Below are 24,983 nucleotides of genomic sequence, written 5' to 3'. Positions count from 1 at the left end.
GTATCAAGTTCCGGTTATGACTTCTTTCAGTGATGGAAATGTAACCTGCTAGCTGTAACAAACTGTTTTCTCCTCTCAGTGGTCATTTTTTTTTTTAAGATTTATTTATTTATTATATATGTAAGTACACTGTAGCTGTCTTCAGACACTCCAGAAGAGGGAGTCAGATCTTGTTACGGATGGTTATGAGCCACCATGTGGTTGCTGGGATTTGAACTCTGGACATTTGGAAGAGCAATCGGGTGCTCTTACTCACTGAGCCATCTCACCAGTCCGGTTATTTTTATTTAATCGAACATTTTATGTGTTTGGGTATTCTGACTGCATGCCTGTCTGTGAATCACATAATGCAATGCCTATGGAAGCCAGAAGGGGGCACTGGAGCCTCTGGAATGGGTGCTACAGACAGTTGTTATCTGACACATGGGTGCTGGGAACTGAATTTGGTGGGTCCTCTGGAAGATGGCTTAATTCATGAGCCATCTCTCCAGTTCCAGTGTTTTAGGTCATGGTGCTTGTCACAGCAACAGAGGGGAAACAGAATAACTTATTATTCAACATGACTGGTACCCTTATACAAAGGGGGTTGGGGACATGGACACACGCATACAGGAGGAATGCTACGGCAAGGGCAAGACAGGACCTCTGAGACAAGCAACTCTACGGACTAACTGCCCACCGGACTTCTGTGGCTAAGACTGAGTCTTAGACCTGGTCCTTCCCTCAGCTTTCAAGGAAACCAACCCTGAACATGGGCTTCCAGAGCAGGACATACTGAAGTGCTGTGTCTACAGCTGCCTGGTGTTGATGTTTGTTGTAGTAGCCTAGCAGAACGCCACACTTCCCTGTCCCCAACTGCTTTTCTTCAAGCTTCAGTTTCCGCTTGGTCAGAGACCGTCTACTGACCTTTTACCTGGCCATCTCAACTGAATTCCCCTTTAGGGCCTAAGAAGTAAGTACATCTGGTTGGAGGGTAAAGTTCAATTAACAATGAACCCTGGGCTTTTCATAAGCATTTGGTAACATGGGCTGAAGGAAACATAAAACGGTTTGCTGATCTCCCCTCAGGCCAGGCAGATGCTACCTACAAGTGGGCTGTCTCTTCCAGTGGGCCAGCATAGGTCATCCACACATTTGCAGGCATACTCAGTGGTGGAGTCGAGAGGCCTCTCTAGGTTTCAACACAGCAGCTGAAAGAAGCGATTTAAGGAACCAGGGTGCAGGAGTAGGGTGTCAGCTGGAGAGACAGCTCAGTGGTTGAAAGCACTTGCTACTTTTGCAGGGGACGAGTGTTCAGTTCTCAGCACCCACATGGCTCACAACCACCCGTAATTCCAATTCTGAGGGAATCTGCAGGCATTGGGTATACATATAACCCCAAATGCAGGCAAAACACTCATGCTCACAAAATAAAATAACTCCTCAAATAAATCAAGGGGAGCTCAGAGGTAGTTTAGTTGAAGAGTGCTTGCCCAACCTGCACACAGTCCTGGGCCTGATCCCCAAAATTAAATAAATGAGGGATGGGGATGGATAGCTGTATTCAAGGCCATCCTTGGCTACATAGCGAGTTTGAGGCCAGCTTGGGTTATATGAGCCCCTGTCTTAAAAAAGAGAAGATCCTATGGGGCAAAATCTGAAGTGATCCAACTAGACCTGTGGGGAAACTTATCAACAGCTAACAGAGATGGGGAGAAGGCGAGAGGGCAGCACAGAGCTAAGGTTGAAGAAAGAGTCCTGGCGTGGGGGACAGCCAATCAGTAGCCCTTCAGCAGAGAACTTCCTTCTTTAGAGCTGAAATCCACTAATTTCAGAGCCTGATCTCCAAGGGCCTGGCTAGATTTCCCCAAAGTTTTGTGGAGACTTCCTGCCTTTCTCTGGAATTACTCATGCATATAGGAATCTCCTGCCCATGAAACTTTTTGACTGACGAGGCTAGACTTATCCCAGACCTAAACGCATCCTCCAGGCCACAGCAGACAGAGGGAGAAGATTGAGGGCTGGCGGGAGATGTTAAGGGACTATGTGTAGTGTCCGGTGCCTTCCTCTGCTGTGGCTAGCATATGCTGAGGAGGGATGGAGCTCAGAAAGAACAAGGGCAAGTCAGCCATGGCCCTGAAACAGGAAGGAAGGGTCTTTGCCTCCATTTTGTCATCATTTAGTTAGGGGCAGGAAGTGGCGATCTTGGCCTGCTCTTATTCTCCAGGGACCTCTCATGACCTGCCACCAGCTTTTAGAATCACAGCATGGAGAGGCAAATCTTATACTTAAATATAAGATGAGACAGCCAGAGATTCACAGAAGGTTCTAGATGGGGGGACACCTAGCACACTCCAGGTCCCAGGATGCAACATGTGTTCACTGCCAAACAGGCCAACAACGAAGGCTGACACAGTTCCCAGAGCAGTTCTGAAAGAGACGGTGCGCAGCGGAGTCTAGAGAGGTAGGTGTCCTAGGAGAGGTGATAGGCCTTTAATATGCATGGGATGCACAAATCTGACACCTGAGTCAAGAATACGGGCACATGGGGTCTGTTCCCAAAGATGAAGGTTAAGAAACATGGAACTGGAAGCAAAGAAAATAGAAAAGGACCATTTCACTCAGAGGAGGAGTTACTCAATCCCACTCAAGTGTCCTAAAACACAGACCAGGGTATAAGTCTTATACATATTTTATCACAATTAAGAATTTACAAAAAAAGGATGATTAAAAACTCAACTAAGCAATGGGAAGCTGTGCCAAATAATGATGACGGGTGACATTTACTGGGTGCCTCCTGACAGGTGCTTTCCCTGGAGCACTTCTCATGGTAATCCATTTCTTTCTTGCATGGTCCAAGGCAGGAACTGCTACTTTCCTTCTCGGACACATGGAGGAACTAACTTGCCCAGAGATACAGAGCAGATAAACTGGGGAGTCAGAATGTCCTTGAACCTGGTTGGCCTGTCACACGTTCATGGTGCTCTCTGGCTCCTTCACGTATTACACAGTTAAAATATGTAACAAAGATGTCACATCGTAGATGGTGGCATCTTTGACACTTCATTTATTAATACTATTCCAGTAAGACTAGAGAATCGAGTGTTTTTTTTTGTTTGTTTGTTTTTTTTTCATAATCAGTAAAGGCCACAGAGGCAGATAAAAGCCCTCTCTCTGTGGTGTTTCTGCAGCAACTATAAGGAAGGCCTGGCTTCCAAGAGGAAGCTACACAGAGGCACTGGCTTCCACGTCCACGCCAGCATCTGATTCAGACCCTATCCACCCCACTGGCCCGGAGGTCTTCCTCATGCCTAGTCTACTCATCGTGGGAATACCAGCCGTCCAGAAGGTTTATTCCTTCCGATTTTGAGTACGCTTTTAAAAATCACGAATGTAGCTTGGCTGTTAGAGTGCTTGCCCACCAGGTAACAGAGTCCTGGGCTCTGTCCTCCTGCTACATAAAACCCAGCACAGTAATGTCCTAACACCCCAGCTCTGGAGAGGGGGAGGTAGAAAAACCTTGCCTACTTTACTACATAGTGACTTAGAGGCCACCCTGAACTACAGAGATGTTGATTCAGAAAAATAGAATAGGTCATGGACTAAAAGACCTCCGCGAAATTCTCTTTGACATTTTTTTTTGTTCACTTTTGATTGTACAAAGGGTCACCAGATCCACTGTGCCCTCATAGGGTCCTAGAAATTGCCTTAATAGCATAATCTCTATGGAACTCTTATCACTTTCCAACCATTTCCTCTATTTTCAGGCTTCATGAACACTGAAAACTTAACAAAAGCCACGAGAAGAAAATACTCTGGTCTGCTGTGAGCCTCACCTAGATTAAAATTTTAGCTTTGTGTGTCGGGAGAGAGGACTTAGCAAGTAAAAAGCCCTTGCCATGAAAGTGTGAGGACCAGGGCTCGGACTGAAGCACTCACTGTGATTGATGCTGGGTGGTCGCGGCAGCCCACCCTTAATCCCAGCAAGGAGGAGGCTGAGACAGGGGCTCGCTGAAGCAAACTGATAGGACTGGTGAGCCTTGGGTTCAAGTGAGAACCGTGCCTCAATATCTAAGCTAGAGTGATTGAAGAAGACACATGACATCAACCTCCTCTGGCTTCTACATGCATGCCTGTATACACACACACACACACACACACACACACACACACACACACACACACACAAGCATACATGCACATACAAAAACCTCCATTTTGACCCTTAATTGCTTAGTCTCTCTTTCCTCATCTATAAATTTAGGATAATATAACTTGTTTTTAGGATGTTTGTGAGGACTGGATAATTTGAACATTTCAGAGCTTAGGAGGGCTGACATAGCAGGTAGGACTCAATAAAAAATGTCACACACCTATCTTTAGTTATTTCACCAAACCTGTGTGTGATTCCAAGGTGGTTCCTTAGAAACCTGGGTTTGGTAGTGATGGGAGGAGCAATGTTCCCCTCAAGAGAGAGTCCACACAAATGAAACTCCAGTGGGCCAAATCAGAATGCATGTCCCCTTCCTGTCCCCCCCCCCCAAAAAAAAAAAATAAAGAGGAGACTGCCATCTACATTCTGGGCTGTTCCATGTGCTAGCTGCAGAAAAAAATGGGACTGTGTTTTGATGTGTGGAATTCCTCAGCATGACGGGAGAATTCCACATGCACCTCATGACAGAAAGCTGCCAGGAGAGTACCCTTGTCCTCTCAACACTTCAGCAACCACCACAGAAGCACTCTTCAGTTCGTGTGTGCGTGGGGGGTGGGGAAGGGGACAATTTACCAACCACCACAGAAGCACTCGTCAGTGTGTGTGTGCATGAGAGTGGGGAGGGGAAGGGAGAGGGGAGTGGGGATGTGTCAAAAAGGTGTGATTAAAAATGACTACCTCTCACTACCTCAGGAAAGAGGGAAACTGAGGAATCTAACTGAGAGGAGGCAGGTGTATAGGGAGAACATCAGGGAACCAGAGATCTCCTTCCTTCTCCTTGCAGACTATGTCTGAATCCTCCTACAGCGGTCACTCTGCAGAGCCAGCCCCACTTGGATTTCAGCCCAGACTGGCAGCCTACTTAAGGAGCTTTTAGGGGACCAGTGTCAACTGCATGTACATCTTAGGGACAGGGCCTTTCTTTGGCAAGAGTGGCAATCCCAGTTCCTTTCAGCTCCGTGGGATATTAAGGTGGCTGACTTTGGAAACCAGAGACTTAAGCTGCTACTACAATCACATATAACAAGCTAGGTTTCCTTTATGACCATTTGCTGGTTCAAAATTTCTGAAGACGTGTTTTGCCTTCTGGGCCTTGTGCATGTGCCAGCATCATGGGTTTCACTGCCTCCCTTCTTCTATACAACCACCAACCTACTATCATCTCCAGATCATGTAGATAAGGTATATATAAAACAAGTGAATTTCATGGCTAGTTTTGGGTCCCATTCTGACATATCACATGCATGTGTTTGTGTGTAGTATGTAAATATTATAACAGTGAAATGCATACCACTTCTGGTCCCAAAAATTTTGATAAGAAGCACTCAGCTTTAAACTCATAAACACACACTCAATCCAAGTCAGTAACAACATAAGTAGTCTTGGGTCAATATAGTTAGTTCTGTGTATCCTTAACTGTGAATGAAGTTTGGCATGCATAGTTTCATCTATCAGAAATTTTTCTTTTGGGCTACATCTCTCCATATTTCTAGCATGTATCCCTATATCCTCAGTTGCCCTAACTGAGCTACTGTCTTCACAAACAGCAATGTTTTCATGAGACACTGCATGCTGAACTTCATTTTTTCTTTTACTTTTTCTTTTTTGAGAAGGAATGAAAGAGGCTGAAGGTGGGGAAGGCGAGCTGCCATTCAGAAAGTTTGAGACAAGAGGTAGCTTCCTCCTGTCACCTCTGTGTCTTACGTGGCTTTCTGTTGTCACCACCTGGTAGGGATGATGTCGCCCGTTCATCTGAGCTGGGCACGACATCCCAACGGGTCAGGGGAAGGAAGAGGCTCTCAGATCTTGCTTCTTGACCTCTGGCATCAAAGATGGCCTCAGTGGATACACTTGGTATTTTTAAGAGCTGGCTCTGAAGTGAATCTACTTGATCTACAGGGCGAGGAAGCCCTTGACCTTGGCCTCATTAGCTCTGTTCTCTTCGTGACGGAGCTCACCATGAACATCACAGCGCATGTGTGCAAAGCTCTTTAGAGTGCACAATGGGAACCACCTCCACCTCCGTGCTTTGAGGGACTCACGGGAACCAGAGCATCAGCGGATAGCTCAGGGCCATGAAGTTCTGGTCAAGTACAAGCAGGTGTTGGTGGAGTGCAGGGCTATAAAATGTGACTTTGTGCACAGTGCCCCCGAACAGCTGGGTATGCAATAGCGTTTGGATCGAGTCACATCTCCCAGGGCCAGCAAGCCCTCACCCTCCCAGCTCAGCAGGCAGCCAGCGTGCAGATGAGCAGACACTGCAATGTGGGGCTTTTCTAAACTGATTTTCCGTAAAGCCAATGCCAAGGCCCCCTGTTCCTTGGGAAGTTTTGACTTGGGAATCGTTCTCAAACACGAGGCTTTCCTGTTGCGGCCGTACCATGTAAGAGCTTTGGTGCTCTCTTCATCAGCACTCTTTGAGAAGAAAGCCCAACTGCAGGTGACCCCAAGGCCTCCTTGTCCCTCAGGCAGTCCTCTCCGGCTGTGGGAGAGAGTAATGCGGTGTCTTTGGCAGGCTCCCTGACGCTCACCCTTTCCTCTCCTCCAGGAACCCCAGTTACATCTGCCCCCTCCCACTCCAGGAACCCCAGTTACATCTGCCCCCCCACTCCAGGAGCCCCAGTTACATCTGCCCCCTCCCACTCCAGGAACCCCAGTTACATCTGCCCCCACCCCACTCCAGGAACCCCAGTTACATCTGCTCCCTCCCATCAGTTTGGGTTTGATGCTTCTCTGCTCTTCTGGCCTTGCTCATTTCCAGCTTGCACAATAGCCAAGAGCCACTCTAGAGAAGAGGTGGGCTCACTGAGGCTTGACAATAAGGCAGGCGTTGTGTTATCGGCCTGACTCTACAGACACACCACTATGGGATGGGTTTCCCCTCCTCCTTCCTCTTACTATTTAAAAAAAAATTTTTTTTTCATTTGGAATTTCTCTCTCTATTTTCTTTCTGAATGTGGTGGAAGGCATGTGACTCCTTCCTCCTTGGTCTGATTTAATATGGAAGTAGGTATGTGTGCGTTGTTCTTCTGTTCAGAGGTTAATCCTTCAGGGCCAGCAAGCTCTCGGAGATGTGATTCGTTCCAAACGCTATTGCACACCCAGCTGTTCAGGGGCACTGTGCACAAAGTCACATTTTATAGCCCTGCACTCCACCAACACCTGCTTCTTCTGTACTTGACCAGAACTTCATGGCCCTGAGCTATCTGCTGATGTTCTGGCTCTGGTGAGTCCCAAGAGAAACAGTAACTATGACAGAAAGCTTGATATGGAGTTCACACCAGCAAAAGGCCTTTGGTGAAATGATGGAGAAAGCCCCTACCCAACACTAATTCCCCCCAGATTGGGTTTTCTCCTTCTGCCAGCTGTTCTGGACATCTTGGTCAATGACTGACTCCCTGCTGCCTCTCTTGGTAGGCACAGAGTCTCAATTCTTCACACTCCAGCTTCAGGCTAACCAACTTGGATCAGCTATAAAGTGGGAGAAGCCCATCCTGGCTGATGCAGGTGAGAGATGGCTCGCACACCTTTATTTATTTGATCCTATATGGATTATACATATTTGGAAGTTTTTATAATGAACAGACTCGCCAATTAAGTCATCTTACCATTCTCTATTCTACGGCCTTACCCTGCTGAACTGGAATGCTTTGGTTGTTTGTAAGAACCTTCAAGGATTCCTCCAGAGTTTCTTCCTTTCTGCTTCCCGTACCTGGGTTTCATCTCCCTTCCCATCATGCTCCTGTGTAGGTACTGTAATCAGTGTTTACTCGGAGCTTCTGGGAGCTCTACCAGGCAACTCCCCCAGTGCAGGCACGTTGTGGGCACCCAGGCCATGTTTCCAAATGAAGAATGAATTTACAGCAATAAAAACAGCTTATCAAGTGAACTATTCAGCCCCTTGCTTTGTCTAAACCTCAGGCAAGCAAAGAGAAGTCTCTTTCAGTACCTTCGTCATGGTTCTGATGCAGGAGGACCTCTGGCTTGGTGTGGATAGAGTTCCCAGGGTGGAAGAACGGTGAGAAAAGAATTCGAGGTTTCCTCTGCTTCAGGATATGCTGAAGGAGTTCATAGAGCACATCGCCTGGAGAGAAAAAGGAACAAGAAGCGAAGAGATGGGATGCTTTGGTTAACAGCTACGACAGAAGGAGCTGCTGAGCTGTGACAGCCACAGAGGTAAGGGGACAGTGTTAACTAAGAGAACAGATTGTTCACCCTTGACAGGGATAGGACACAGCGCCTACTCATATGTACGACTCTACATGTCAGGGCTGTGTGGTTTTTAAAAGTTCTTACTTTAAGGTTTAGTTTAAGTTTGATCTATGTGTGTGTGGGTCATGTGCATATATGGGTGGTTGCAGAGGTCAGAAGATGATGCTGTCAAGTCATGATGCTGGACAGTGCACTTAGAGCTTGCTAAGTAAGTAGATGTGGGGACAAATGTACACATAACTAAATTAGTAATAATTATAATAATAAAGAAGACAAGGAAAATTTGAGGCGGTAGATATGGATTTGGCATTTATTACAGTGGTAATCTCATGGATATATAGTTATCTCTAAATTGATCAAATTATATGCTTTATACAGCTTTCATAGGTTCATCAGATATCAACCAAGTTGTTTCTACATGCTAAAAATAAGAGCAGTCCACTGTGCTGCAAGCCTGGGATCTCAACCTTCAGGAAGTGGAGGCAGGAGTGTCAGGAGTTCAAGACCATTCTGAGGAGAGCCTAGGCTACTTGAGACCCTGTCTCCAACAACAACAACAATGATGACGACAATGACAAAAAGTAAAAGTAAAAAAAGCAAGTTAAAAAAAGTTTTGGGACTGGAAAGATGGTTCAGTGGTTAAAAGCACTGGTTGCTCTTACAGAGGAGGTTCTGGGTTCAGTTCCCAGCCCTTAAGATAAAATGGTGTGTGTGTGTGCAGCATGCTTGTGTAGGTCAGAGGATAGCTCTGTGGAGCCAATTCGCTCTATCTACTTTATATGGGTTCCTGGAATCAACCTTAAGCTGTGAGGCTTGTGCGACACTTACTTCTATATCCAGTGAGCCATCTTCCTTGTCCCCTCCCCTCTAAACAATAGAAATTGTTTTACATTGTTAATAAACACACTCCGAAATAAAAACATCTAAACAACAGATGGGTTAACACTGTAAATCTTCCAGAAGGGGATTCATGGATCAGCTCACTACAAGCAATGGGTCAATGACTCCATGAGGTTTTGAAGACAGCCCCAAGTTACTGACGTTTTATGCTGCTGTAGTGATAGTGTTTGATGATAGAGAGACCACTGGGGATGATCCTGGAGTCAGGAGAAATTCAAACTGCCACAATGTTTTCTTTCTTTCTTTTTTCTTTTTGTTTTTCGAGACAGGGTCCTGGAACTCACTTTCTAGACCAGGCTGGCCTGGAACTCAGAAATCCGCCTGCCTCTGCCTCCTGAGTGCTGGGATTAAAGGCATGCGCCACCACGCCCAGCTGCCGAAATGTTTTCTTATTTTTGTGAAAATACCCTTTTAACACCTCTCTCTCTCTCTCTCTCTCTCTCCTCTCTCTCTCTCCCAGAATTATTCAAAGAAAATAACATCTTTTGGTAGCCACATTTTAAATGTACAAAATGGCTCACCAATTCTTGGTAACATTTTTTTAACCTCACATAAGCTAGATATTGTGATAGGAGCTGAGGATGGGAAATTTGAAGCCAGCCGGGGCTACACAGCAAGATCCTATCTCAAACAAGAACAAATTGTCTTAGGGGGACAACACGTCTTTCTAGTTTACACAAAGCTGGGGTTGGAAGTTGGGGGTCAGTAGTGTAGGCCAAACCTGTTAACTAGTGACTGCTCTCTATAAGGAACTGGTGCAGTCTGGGGTCCACCCTTCTTTAAATATACATCTAAGCATCACTCCAAGGTCTTACAAGCTGTACAAAAATTATCTTGAGATGCTGTCTGTTGGACAATGGTGGGTGCTGCATACTTGGTATATTAAGTGTCTTCCCAAGTAGGTCACTAGCAGAAAACAAAACAAAACAAAAACAAAACCAAAAAAAAAAACAAAACAAAAAACCTACCACCACCAACCTAACCAATCCCATCACGAACTGGTTCCACCCCTCTCTGGCTCTGATACAAGTTCACAATGCGGGGGGGGGGGGGTGCGCTTCGGAGTTCTAAGGATGGGTGGTTAATTTTTAAAAACACCACAGGGCTCTCACTGTCCTCCCCACACCCTTCCTCACACAGAGATATGCAGTCAACAACTGTACCAAACAGTGAGCCTTTGTCTCTGGTATTAGCCATTTTTAAAGACACTTTAATTAACAACTTAACTGTGTATTTTGGGCTGTAGCTATTGCTATTTTTTTTTTTCTTCCAAATTGAGCATGAACTGCAGAAACACTTCACAGGAGGTTTCTCCCTGGAAACCCATCTACTACCAGCCCTTGTAACAAATCAAGTTCCGTGGTTGGTTACGGGCTTCCATGTACCCATCCTAAGACCCCTAATGAACTTTCCCAGCTAGCTGCTGCTCGCTCTGTCCTGCTAGTTCTGAAGTTTGGTTGCTGGTGGTGCAGCTAAGCTGCTGCTATTTATGCTTAGGATCAAATGAAGACACCAGTCTCTAGGGGGTTTCCTTAAGACTGGACAGGAGGTCACAGAGGAGTTCTGACCACACTTTTTGGAAATGCTGTGGAAAGGCAGAGCTTGTACCAGAGTGCCAGGATCCAGAGCTGGATAGGTTTTTAGTGCTTCAAACCACAAGCCATCCATCGCTTTGGCTCCGATGAGAAGGGAATGCGGAACCCAAAATACAGTCCCTATTTTAATGATTCACATTTTAATCCCATACAAAAATAAGTCCCTAATCAACACTTTTTTCTTCCCGTTTAGTGTAATGTCTTCCTAACCCTTCCTAATTTGCATGGCCATACTGGGTTTGAGCTTGTAGATCTGATCAATGTTTTATTTTGGCATTATGCGGAATAGAAAATGCAAACATTAAAGAAATGTGTTCTTGATGATTACTATTAAAAAAAATAAGTCTGCAATTAGTGTATCCATTTTGGAAGGGGAGGCCAGGAAATGTAAATTTAGTGACTGTGAAGAGTGTTCAGCGCTATTCCCTCAGTGAGGGGCACAGACTGCAGACATTGCCAGCCTCGGAACCAGGTCACCTTGAGCAAGCTCCTGGGTTTCGCTACAAAATGCAGACTGTCCCGCCCGCCTCTCTCACTCGCCACAGAAGTTCAACGAGGATACTGAAGATAAGCACCTGGAAGAGAGCTGGTGTCCCCACACCTCCTCAGGCAGGAGAGGAGACCAAAAACAAGGGCTAGGGGGAAGAAGTCACTTTCATTTCTGAGTTCTCATTTCTTTAAAAGAAGTTACTTACTGTTACGGTGTGTGTGGGGTGTGTGCGCATGTGCGAGCTGTGCCTGTCACAGCGCAGGTGTGGAGGTCAGTGGGTAGGTAACCTTGTAGTGTAGGTTCTGTCCTTGCACCTTCTCCTGGGTTCTAGAGCTTAAACTCAGGTCACCAGGCTTGTATGGTTCATGCATTTATTTACCCGCAGGGCCACCTTGCTGGGCCACTGGAGTTTTCATTTCTCTGTAGTAGCTGACGCTCTGATGTACGACAGATACCTCCTTAAACACGTCCTTTGAGGTAATCCGCACAATGAGACCAGCATAGGCTGATTGATCAGGAAGAGTTCCCCAGCACTGCTTCAGCAGGCACCCGCTCTTACCAGAACCCTACTCCATAAGTGGCAGTTAGATTACCATACAAATGCCTTTTGTGGCAATGGCTGGGAGCTGTGGGAGCCTGAGTCCTAGCTCTGCCAGGCACACTTAACTCTGACCCTGAGTGTGGGCCAAGCTGGATCAGGCCTGGGTCCACAGCAACCAGGAGCCTGCACAGAGGAAGTGGCTGGCTCAGCACTGCGGAAGAGGCAGTGCGCCCTACTTGCTCTGTGTGCAGACTGTCAATAACGAAGTACCTGTAACAGCCTGGAGTGTTAGGCCTTAAAGAGGATTCAAGAAATGTCTGAGATTGGCCCAAACTTCTGCTCTCTAGGAGTCCCCTCTCTCCCCTTCCCCTGCCAAGAAACAGCCTTGGCTGTGTAAGTCCTATGATGGGCAGCCAGCCCTGGCATAAGAAAACCATTTTTCTTGATGACTCGACTTGGTTGAAAGTTGTGTTGAGTTGGAATATGGCCTTCTTGAAATTCCTATACCCTGGTCTTAGTTTCCAGAGTGTTCAAAAACATGTCTTGCCTACAACTTCCTAAATAGGTAAGGGTGGCCCCCGCACCTCCCTTCACAGCCACTACTACCCTTTGCTTCTCTAACACCCACATGTTCTGTGGATGGATTCTTCAAATTCTCAAGTGTGCAGACAATCTCATTTACCTTTTCTTAATTATTATTATTATTATTATTATTATTATTATTATTATTATTATTCTGTGTGTGTGTGTGTGTGTGTGTGCTTGTGCGTTCACACCTTCAGAAGAGACACAAAACAAAGTACACATGTGGCATTCAGAGGACAACTTGTGGAAGTCAGTTCTCTCCTCCCTCCATGTGTGTCTGGGATCAAACTCAGATCGACAAGCTTGGAAGCAAGAGTCTTTACCCACTGAACCATCATGCCAGCCCAGGATATCATATTCAAAATGTAACACTGGCAACTCTCCCTTGAAGAACCTGTGCACACTTGGGTACATCAAGCTTTCTGTGACTTTTCTTTGAAAATCCCACATCCTTGCTCTCGGGCATGTTTTCCTTTCTTCCCTGCATCTCTCTTAACCCTTGTGAGTAAGCCCGTATTAAAAACCTTCAACTCTGCATCACAGAAGTAAAGTTAACAGGAACAAAGAGATCTTTGGAACGCAGAGGGTCTTTACAGTTCTACATTTGCCTACTGAAAACAAAGGTTGACCCATAGAACTATGTGCCCAACTTTGCAAATCTCAGACTCAGGAAAGGAATAATTGGTCACAGCTGGCACTTCTACAGCAGTAGGCAGTGGAGCCCAGGTCTCTGCACTCAGAGGCAACAGCTGGCCCATCTGCATATGCACATGTTTCTGTGCAAGGCCCAGGGACATTCCTGCTGCAGATGACTTACTACGAAGCTGGGGTCCCTTATGTTCCTCCCTGGAAGGAGTGCTGGAAACTGAAAATGTCTGTACCCTCCAGTTTTATGCCCTAACACCTTTATATTATCCTGGGTCCATGTATATACACAGTGAAAATCAAACAGCTTTAATCCTGTCTTTTGACATGTATTTTGAAAATCTGAATGTCTGCTTTTGTTCCCCTCTTTGTGTGTGTGTGGGTTGTCGGGGTGTGTGCACCTGACTGCATCAGGTGTCTTCCATCACCTTTGCCTTACCATCCGGGACAGGGTCTATCAGTGAACTGGAAGCTCGCCATTTTGGCTATGCTAGGTGGTTAGTGCATTCTTGGTACCTCCCTGTCACTGTCTCTCATTGCTGGGGTTGCAGGCAGATACAGCTATGCTCAACTTTCTAAGTGAGTGTTGAAGACTTGGGAATTCAGATCCCCCATGCTTACACAACACCTGACCCACTGAGGCTGCTCTTCAGATCCCAATTTTATTATTTTATTTGGAATTTCGTTTAAAAGCTGGGCCTGCTAATTCCCACTATACACCTCAGAAGACTGAGGTGAAGGTTGCAAACTCAAGTTCTGCCAGGAGAACTTAGCAGGACCCTGTCCATGCTGGGGTGGGACTGGTGGGTGGGGGTGGGGATGGAGCTTGGCTCCTGATGCACTAGGTTTAATCCTCAGCCAGGGATGGGTTGGTTATTTAAAACAAACAGAAAACAAAGTGAAAAATACCAGACTAACAGTTTCCTGAAGACCAGGAACCCAGGGATGTTACTTGAAGGGCTCTGGTGCTGAAAATGATGGATTTTACTCTTAGAGAAAGGACTTTGGGCTCTAGAGCAAGGCCAGCCCAACCTGATGCCTGGTTCCTCTGCCATCAGCCTCCTGCGCCAGGGCAAATTACTTCACCCCTTCTGAGTCTTAGGGCTCTTAGTTTAAAACACTATTAGTTCAGCTCGCTTTTGTGCAAAATGAGAATAATGCCACAGAGAATTAAATGACAATAATGGCGAGATAAAGGAGACGGTACCTAACCCTGGCCTCACAGAATACACGCTGACTGGATGGCATCTCTTGTGGGCATGACTTTTATTCACAGACAAGTCATATTTTCCCAGCTTCGATGCTTCTGCATCAAAGCCCACACACAATTTCATTAATGTTACTTCTGTGTGTGGATGTTTCCTTTTCCTTCCACTGACATAATTTCATATAGAAAGAAACCTCTAGTTCATAGTTGGGTCTCTCTAAAACCCTCCCCTCCGTGTAGTCTCATCTCAAAATCTTTGGGTTTCTATCCATCCGTATACAAGCAGCCTCAAGGGTTCCTGCACTCCCACCTCATCCTTTGGTCCTTATCTTCCCTACTGGGTCAGGACCCAGCTGGTTCACCATCTGACAGCCAACCCCCAGGAGCTGTCAATTCTGTCATCTCTACTCCTTCACTCTGCTTTCTGGTTTCCCCTCTGACGCCTTCCTTAAACTGCTCTTGCTGAGGTCATCTCCCTGGTGTCCACTCAAAGGGCAGCCATGGTTCTTAGGGAACAGCGCCACCTTAGCAGCCTTTGCTGCCAGGAATATTAACCAGCTCCCCCGCCAACTCGGCCTCCACCCTTCTAGGATGCTTCCTGGCTGAGAAGATTGCTCCTCTGGCTCTCTTCCCCCCTTCTCCAGGCCTTTAATACTGACGTTCCCAGCATCTTCACCAGTTCCTCTTGGACCACTGCATCTCTTCCCAAGACTCTGCTTGTCGTCAGCCTGATGGGTTCCAGTCACAATGCCTTCTGATTCCCAGAACCACGACTCCTTGAATGATTTACAGACAACGTGTCTAACACAGAAATCTTTACAAACCAGAAGGGGATCCCTAGCTCAGTAAATGCTGTTATCTAATCACCTCAGAAATTTGGGGTTAATTCTCCCATCTTCCCTCCCTTCACCTAACATGGAATCAGCTACCAAGCCTAGGGGCTCTGCCCACTTTACTGTTGGGATTGTCCCTTCTCTCTGTTGGCCCTGCCTTGGCTCTAATCATTTCCATTGTTCCAAGGCTCTAGCCAGACTGCCCGACATCTGTTCCTTGCCCATCCTCTGCTTCTGATCCTGAAGAGGGTATGCAAGGCACCGAATGACGTGATGGAGAAATAACAAAGGAACAAACAGAGTTAGGCGTTAAGCTACGAAGTGTCCCGTAATATTGACCATTTCTAAGGTTGTCTAGCTATATTGGGGGTGGTTGGGCTATTTCTAGTTTTTACTGTTATAAATAGACTCACTAAGGACATTTTCTTTGTCCACTATGGGATAATTTCCTTGGGATATTTTCTTAGGAATGGAATTGCTGGTGAAAGGCTGTGATTAGTTTTGAAGCTCTCATTATATGCTGCTGGTGATCACAAGGCTGGGACTGGATGGCCACAACGTAAGTGCCATCTGCTACTTGCGAGTCTCCCCTGAGCTTGCTATTTCTCTGGGCTAGTGGGCTGACCATGGAACCTTAACACTAGCGAAGTGTGTACCTTGTAGGTGATGATTTGCTACGCACATACTCTTGGCAATCGGATTATCATCTCCGGTAACCCCCCTCCCCAGTTCACAAACATTTCTCGCTTATATTTCATTTTGACTCAGAAACTTTGGTTTCCTTTTGACCAATTATGAAATAGAAAAAAATGAAAGAAGTAAAAGCAGGCCTGGTGTGGGAGGCATACGTTTTAGGCTTGTTAGAAAACTCCCTGTGCTGGGTCCTTTCTGCCTGTGGATGGTTGAAGAATGGAGTCTGCTCCTGCCCAGCAGTGGAGATGGAAAGAGAAGCAGAGACTCACAGCCAAACATTAGAAGGAGCTCGGGGTGTCTTATGGGAGAGTCGGGAGAAGGACTGAGGGACCCGAAGAGGACAGGGACTCCACAGGAAGACCAACAGAGTCAACTAACCAGGACCCTCGGGGGTGCCCAGAGACTGAATCACCAACCACAGGCTGGAGCTAGGTCCCCTGCACATATACAGCAGATGAGCCACTTGGTCATCATGTGGTTCCCCAACAAGTGGATCACGGGCTGTCCCTGAGCCTGTTATCTGCCTGCCTGTGGATCCTGAGTCCCTAAAGTCTGGCCTCAGTGGGAGAGGATGCACCTAGTCTGGCTGTGTGTGTATGTATGCACGCATGTGTGTGCGAGCTCATTATTGGGGGGGGGGTTGACACACTGAGTGGGGCATGACATCCAGACAGGGGCTTCCCCTTCTCAAATGATGAGAATGTGGAATCGGGGAGGACTTGTGTGAGGGGTTACAGGGAAGAAAAGAAGGGCTGATATTGGGTTATAAAGTGAATAAATACATTAATTAATTTTTAAAAAAATGGAGCCTGCAGCTCACCTCTGTGGAGTTCCACTGTGAATTCAGTAGTGCAAATAGCATGGTCGCAGCCCTGAGGTGGAGGGTGGCTCCTAAATGCCCACTCTTGTGATGGGACAATGTGAGTTTTGAACTTCGCTTGGCTCTAGTTTTATTTAATCTATTCTGGTAGCTAAACTTAGTTACAAAGTTTTCATTTGCTATGGGGAAGGGTAATCCTTTTCAGTGATCTGCCTCACCTAACTGGGCTCCACCTTCACAAGTGGCCCCCGCTTCCCCAGTGTACGTGTTTGTGCTGATAACTGCACACATCAGGGAAGATGAAAATGAAGTCACGAGATCCCTCTATCTGAGATTTAAAATAATGAGAAAAGAACATTCTTTTACTTAACTTTTTAAGCAAATGCATTTTAGCTTCATATTTGCGACTTAAGTACAGAGATCCTGAGGGGGGGCAGTTTGTAGAAATATACTAACGCTGTATTTGAGAACCAATCAGAAAACACATATAATAAGATAATTACTTTCAGCTGAACACAGAACATAAAGTAAGGTATTCGATAAGTTTGTGAGAAAACAGAAATACCATTAAGGGTACATGCAGTTTATTAAAGGCAGCATCAACTGCACTGCACACTATTACACATCTCTCTGCATGACAGAAGGACCTCACACCAGCGCTACCTTTAGATATCAGCTGGGGAGCTAACAGTTTTTCCCTGAGTGACTTCCCCAAACATCTCTCTAACACAGTTTTCACTCCTTGTTCAAAGACACAGTAAGATAAGAAAGAGCCAAGTGTGTGTGTCTTTGGTCAAGGCCATGCAGTTGCCCTTTGTGGTTTGTATTCTGGGATTCTCTGACTTAATTCTACAACACAGCCGTTCGGTCTTGCAAGCCACCTTCTATTTAGATGGCTGGTCTGAGGAGCTAAGTGCCGGGAATTCTCAGTCCTACTTTGAAATGAGACTTTTCTAAACTGGACAAATGTAAGAAAAGTGTTCTTCTAAAGAAGAGGACAGTGTTAAGTTGGAAAGTGTAGAAATTATTTACAAAAGCATACTGGAACATCAAAAACCACAATTTCAAGTATATCTAGGAAATTACACGTGCATGTACACACACATAGGCAGGCACACGCACACACACTCGTGTACATACACACTTTTGTTTTGGAGACAGGGTCTCAAGATGTAGTTCAGTGAGCTACTCATGGTCGCCCTGCCTCAGGCTTCTGAGTGCTAGGATTACAGGTGTACAACATGATGCCTGGCTTGCCAATGTATTCTTAACTGAATTAAAGGAACCTTGAAAGTGAATTTCTTTTTATTGTTAAACAGGTCTAGGAAGCATAATATGAATTAAGTTGATAATGAATTGAGTGATTTTGTTCATATAAAATAATGGACACATAAATCTATTCTACCTGAATGCTATGCGTGCAATAACTCTAAATTATTAAGAGTGAATACAAAGTGAAACATGTCTGTTCTCCTTTATTAATTGGTCCTTCTGAGTCCAGTAATCAAACGTGTCTCTGCATTTCAATCACCCTGGATCCATTTAATGGGGCAACTATTTAACAGCTCAAGAACTAGATAAAATGATTCTGTCAAGGTATTGGCAATGCCCAAACTCTTTTCTTTCTTATACTATTACTGTCATTTGTTATTGATTGGACACTAGACCCCTTAAAGTTCCAGTGTCTGGGCACAGGTGAGTGACTTTTAAATTAACAGTCTCTTTGACTTGAAAACCTCGTCTTTCCCACACACCAGCCAATGCCTGTAGACCTCGCTTTTTAAAGATGTCAGTGTTCCTATGAGAACTTCTGTGGAGGGTCCCATGGGTTATGATGAGTCTGGAAAAGATCAGCTATATTTCCATGCTGAGCCTATGCAAGAACCAGACTCTCTCACCTGAATGAGGAGATCTGTAGCGGAAATCCTCTTTGGTCAGCAGCAGGAGGGCCTTGCCATTCATTTCGAACGTGTTGCTCTCAATGGGCCTTAAAGAAAACTCATTTTCTGCCCACTTGAGCCACTGGGCTACGTCATCTCTGCTCCAGTAAATCGGCTGCAAACCTGTTGGACAACACAGGGCAGAGAGAAAAGATCTTGTCAGCTACACAGTTGGAACAAAGGGGGAAAGGTCTCAGAATAATTCTCAGAACGGAGTCTCACTGTCTCAAGAGCCTTCGGGTTGAGTCCCAAGGCCTGGCCAGGTTTGTAAGTACTTAAGTGTGGAGTGCTTAAGAGTGGTGTCGCATTCACTTTTTACTTAGAGGTAAAGTGAGGGAAATCCCCTTTCCATGTGTTTCAGGGGACGATAGGTCTGAGGCTGTATTACTTGGAGGTTGGCTCAAAAGTGGCCCTGGGAGTTACCCCAGGAGTCCTGGTAGCAGAACAAATCTCAATGCATTTAGCTGGAGACCTTAGACTCAGAGCTCTGAAATGGGAGTGTTCCAGAGCTGACCTTGCCCCTCCCCAGAGCTGCCAACTGATGAAGCCTCTGGAGACTTTTTCCAGGAAGAGACATTTACTCAGCCTCTGGGAAGGGGCAGGCAAGGCCAGGGTAACACACAAAGTCTTTTCCTTCCTATCTGTCTTGCAGATGGACTCAAAGTGGGCCACACAGGCCACCAACATGTTGGCTCAGGCTGGGTCTCTATGAGGCAGGGCGTCTGTATGTTTATTTAACTTTGCTGCTATGGGCAATTCTGATACATCCTTCAAGTGATTAGAATAATCGTTCTCCAAGTGTGATCTTGGGATGCAGAGTTCCCAAGACCTTTGCATGTTATCTACAGCAAAACTCTTTGATAACAATAGTAACATTATTTTTTTTTCTTTTACTCTTATTCTTTCATGAGCACATACAGAATGTTCAAACTACAGACCTGTGCTATCACAACAGTCTGACTACGGAAACAGAGATGTGAATCCAGGCATCTTCTATTAACCTGGATATCGAAGAGGTTTGTAGAACAAGTGTTGTTCGCACATGTCTTTTGAAAAATATACTTTAGATAATATACTAACATATTAATATATGCTTGGCTTGTTTGTCAGTAAGTTAGTAAATACTTTTAAACGTCCTTTATAGGGCTGGTGAGATGGGTCAGTGAGTAAGAGCACCGACTGCTCTTCCAAAGGTCCAGAGTTCAAATCCCAGCAACCACATGGTGGCTCACAACCATCCGTAATGAGATCTGATGCCTTCTTCTGGAGTGTCTGAAGACAGCTACAGTGTAATAAATAAATAAATAAATAAAGTAATTAATTAATTAATAAAAAAAACTACTGTAGTTTAACATTTAAAAAAAAAGAAAAAAAAGTCCTTTATAGTATACTCAGTATTGTTTATAAGTTGTTACATGTAGTTATGAGCAAAAGCTCTTCGGTGGGGGACAGTCTCTGATTATTATTTACAACTTGGATCCCGACAGGGAGAAGCCTGTCAGGCTTCTTCCTCGGAAGTCACAGAATCAAGAGTTGAGAGAGAGAGAGAGCTTGGTGGGACCAGTGTCTGCACCTGGGGCTTCAGTCTCTGCAGGTGAACTACTTGAACTCCGGAGGCTATGTGGTGTGTGTCTTTCAAATGTGCTCTTCAGCTCTATCCTGGAAGAAACTGCTTTTTGAACTGTATGATCATCGGGATAGGCTGCTGAGAGGGGGGAACGATGGGCTCAGATCCCAGGGAGAACACGCCAGGCTCTGAACATGATCGCAGAGCCTTCTAACAGGCTCCTGTGCAGAAAACGGTTTTGAAGAGCCGAAGTCAGTTTCTTCTAAGTCCATGGAAGATTCCTCACAGCCAGTTAATTGGCTGGGCCAGGTAGATAACACAGCTACTTCGACAGTAATGCAAGGTCATGCATGGGCTGCCTGGGCTACATAGTGAGTTCAAGGCTAGCCTGGCAACCTAGTGAGACGGCATCTCAAGTCAAATGAGGCTCAGTGGTAGCATGTGCGAGTTCAACCTCACTACCATGAAACCAAAACCAACCAAGCCAATTCAAACCCTAAGCATTTGAGTGTCTTTTCGTGGCTTTTACATTTAATGGCAATGTCTTTTTCATACATCATCAAACAAGTGACTGTAGTATGTGACCACTTAATAACCTTTAGAAGGGAACAGGACCACTAAAGGATTTGAGGTTTTTGGGTCTTCACTGGCAATGCCCGTTCAAAATGGTTTATGGACACAGAAAGCACCTGCCTGCTCCTAGTAGAGTGTGAATGGCGGCAGGCTATCTTGGGAAGACCTTCGGCTTTATTTCCTACTCTCGCTTGGACAAGAACAGCACACCAATTTGTGATTTAAGATGTTACTGGGTAAGTGGGAGGATAATTCTATCAAGGATGGGTGGAGGTTCCAATCAGGCTGGCCACAGGAAAGCACCTAGTGGCCAGAGGGCTTGAGCGGAGAGCTCTAGGTAATGCAGGGAAGTGGATGGGGACAGCTTGCTGAGGTGTCCAAGTAAATACAGAACTGAAGCCTGCCTGGGAGGGGAAATGAAAGTTAAATGCTGACGTTTCTACCGAGGACAAACTAAAGCAGAGAGGTGGGTGAGAAGGGGGCGGGGGACACAAACAGTAATTTGAGGTTCTTTATGTTCGATGGAAGAAAATCCTCATGAGTAATCTTTTCCCTAAATACAAGAAGAGTCACACACTCCCAACAACACTGCTGGGTAAGAATAACAGTTTCTCTTCTCACTTCCCATTAATCTCTCCCACAGCTCAGCCTTGAAGCAACCAAGGCCACGGCACTGTGGAAACCCCCTTACCAGGAGCCCACAAGGAGGTTCCCGGCACGTGTACAGCTGGGCGGCAGGTTACAGAGAGCACTTGGCAGCTAAACAACAGTGACCCTGACGCTGCGAGCTACCTGCTCCAGGACACTCAGTAAATCGATCAGCTTGACTGCACTTCCATTAGCTGAAGGAGAGGTGGGCAGCTCATTGAGCCAGAGAGAGGCTGGCTACATTGTGGGTGCTGTATGTCAAATTCCTCAGCTGTTTCTCTTTTTTTAATTCAACGGTATTAAAAGGCTGGGACATAACATGTGCTTTGGAATTCTGAGAAAAAAAAGAGCCTACTTCCTTCAAGGGCCCTAAAGCCCCTATGCTGAGGAATGGAACAGAGCAGGTACCTGGAATTAACACTGATGTGATGGAGATAATTTAATTGACTAAACAGTCATTTATGAAGCACTTCTCTGCACTTAGTACTGTTCAAAGCCTTTCAGAAGCATCAGTTCATTTAACTGCATGCCCGTAAAACATTTGAGATGGAAGTGCAAGTTAGAAGATGGAGGAGACCTGATGCATCCAAGGGATGCACCCCACGCTTGTACAACGAGAGCAACAAGTAGAGCCGAGATCTGAATCCAAGCAATCTGATTCCAGATTCTGTTTTCTTACCCAGGCCCTTTCCATCCACACTCAGAATTAAGACTGGCTTTCAAAAAGACGGAGGAAACCAACTCCTTCCCACCCAACACTGAGATCCTTGGCCCAGGCAAGTTATCAGCAGATTGAAGATAGGAAAAAAAAAATCTGCAGATCTCAGGGAGACAGATTTATGGCTAGGAAGAGGAGGGAGGGGCAGGTGGGACGATACTTTGCATGTGTCTGGGAAGAAAGCGCTGTTTTCACAGGCTGCTTAGCGACACTTGCTCTTGACTCTCTGCCCAGCTCCCAGCTGTGGGTGGGTCCAAGGCTGCTGAGAAGGGAGGGATGTGTAGGATTTGTTTCATTGTCAGTTCTGGCAATTGGACTCAACAAAGAAAGAATATATATGTTAATGATTAGGAAGAAGGGAGGGATGGGAAGGGAGGAGGGGAGGGAGGTGGTCGGGAGACAAAGAGAGCTCCTTATGATATTAGCCCCTGTGTGCCAATGTGTCATGAGAACCATTTAACTATGACCAGCATTCATCATGGCAAGAATTTTGTATGGAGGAACTAAATGGCTATGAATGAGACATCACTAAGACTCCCACTCCCTTCTTTCCTAAGAGGTACTGTAAAGTTCATGGGCTCACACATACCCTTCAGTGATATATCCAGACTATGAAATTCCCATGATTTCTTCAATTCCATGTCCAAACTGGCCACCACATTCATCAAGGCATCCTGACCTCATGCCCAACTTTCTGAGTTATGCTTAAACTAATGATGAAAGCTGACCGGGAGTCAGGGGCCGGGATTTCCTTCCTACATAAGCTGCTAATGAGCTTGGGATTCTAGGCAGCCCACTTCATTTCTCTGTGGCTCAATGGCTCCATCTGTAAAATACGGGCTGAAGAGTATGTGCTCAACAAGTTCCTGCAATGGTTTAATATAGCCAGCACCCACTATTGAATTTGAAGCTCAAATACCAAACAATACAGACAGCCAGGATGCTATTTCTTTTTCTTTAAAACTACTCCACACTCATGATCATGATCTTATGATTCTGTAGCTTTTCGAAGGCTCTTCTGAGTCATGGAAGGGAGATTAGTGTTATGTTCTAATTCTTTACAAAGTTGTCAGCCAGCCATGGCAATGCTAAACCTAACAGCTTGCCCCTTTAAAACAGCCCTTAACTGCTTTTTGTGTGTCTCTTAACTCACAGGAGCCCTGCAGTTGGCTGGATTCTCATTTCAGTTTAATTGAAATTGAAGGATCAGAGTTGGTAGACATTGTTTGAACATTATTATGCTCAAGTTCCTTTAATTTGTGTGTGTGTGTGTGTGTGTGTGTGTGTGTGTGTGTGTGTGTGTTGTTTGCATTGGAACTCATACAAGTTCAGTGAGTGTTCTATTGCTGAGCCAAACCCTAACTCCCAACTCAAGGCTTCTCAACACTTTAGCCATTGGTGAAAATATCCTTTCAAGTCAAACTCTTCGTATTTACAAGCTTTTGCTCTGGGCCCTATGCACTGGAAGACAGAGTCCAGAATGTGAGAGGCGGATGCCACAGAGATGCTCTGACTCAACCCTGGTCCCCAGGACTTATTAGGAATCCAAGGCCTGGAAAAGCTAGCCATACCACGCCTGGTCAACCTACACCAGAGATCCATGTGACCTCATCTCCTGACTCAATGACAGCAACTTTATGACCCTTGACCCAGTCATGTCCAGTGATTAGTTCCTTGATCCCTTGGCTATCCTGCCTTAAAACAAGCAGCCCAGAACTACAGTTTGCAGAACTCTCCACATTTGTGCCCCGTACTATGAGTTGGGCCTCTACTCCAAAGACAGCACTGGAGTGTGACTCAAGTTTTTCCCTGACTGGATAATACAGTTCAATGACAATGAAGCAGACAGGCAGTGAACACTTAAATCAAACCAAATCCCAATGATGACCATAGTTCTTGCTTTAACAGGTGAGACCATTCCAGCCCACAGAACTGGAAGAGGTAGTGCCTGTACTATTGGCTCCTTAGTCCATTTAGGGATGCCACATCTGCCATACTAATTATCTTATAGATTAATAATAACAGCAAACACAAGCTCTTACTGCGGGTCAGGAGATGCTGTATATATGCCATTCCTATAATTCCCTTAACCCCTTAAGACAATAATGATCAGTGCAGCATAGAGAAGTTCAGTGACTGGATAAAGTCACATAGTCAGAAAATGGAAGAGTCAACACAGGAACCAAGTGGTTTGATCTGATACAATCAAAGTTCAGAATTATTATACACACCTGCCTCATACCTGCCTCTCTATATTCGACTATATTCTCTATATTTCGTACTTTGGTAGAAGAGAAAGGTACATTAACAACTTAATACAACTTTCACTGTGATGATGTAGTTCTCAGCACCAGTGTGGAACTTGTATTTTCTACCTGTGTGACCTTGTACAAGTTACTTAGCCTCTCTGTCTCTATTTGACCTGACTGAAAAACATGGAAAATTTTCCAACTGCAAAGCACCAGAGTCACAAATGACATGTTTATCATTTTTAGCAACATGAAAAACCAATACTTGGTACCGAGCAAACATTTCCTAAGAATCCGCCCCTGTGTTCTATGGTGACATTAATGCTGACACCTTTGCTTACACATAGAAACCTGGTATTAGGAATAATCCCACTGTAAGAATGCGTGTCAACTGATAGTCAATTACATCACTCTTGCGTGCTGCTCGCCACCCAGATAAGGATCTCTTTCTACTATCATCCATATTATAAAGCTTTGATGGGCATCCATCATCCACATGGGTCAGTGAAAGCGCCAACCAGGTGAGACCTGAGATGCTAGTATCTGGTGACACACTAGGCCCCCTCCAATTAATT

General features: G+C 45.4%; 1 protein-coding gene across 1 annotated transcript in view; it reads right to left on the bottom strand.

The window, feature by feature from the left end:
- Window positions 1-24,983, bottom strand: part of Etv6 (ETS variant 6) — a 235,674-nt gene that overhangs the window by 27,175 nt on the left and 183,516 nt on the right. The window contains 2 exon segments of the mRNA XM_021190142.2: window positions 8,142-8,276; window positions 18,612-18,776. Coding sequence (XP_021045801.2) covers window positions 8,142-8,276; window positions 18,612-18,776 — 300 coding nt within the window.

The sequence above is a fragment of the Mus pahari genome, chromosome 2 (assembly GCF_900095145.1).
Source record: "Mus pahari chromosome 2, PAHARI_EIJ_v1.1, whole genome shotgun sequence".
Lineage (NCBI taxonomy): Eukaryota > Metazoa > Chordata > Mammalia > Rodentia > Muridae > Mus > Mus pahari.
This window is presented reverse-complemented; position numbering and strand designations above follow the sequence as displayed.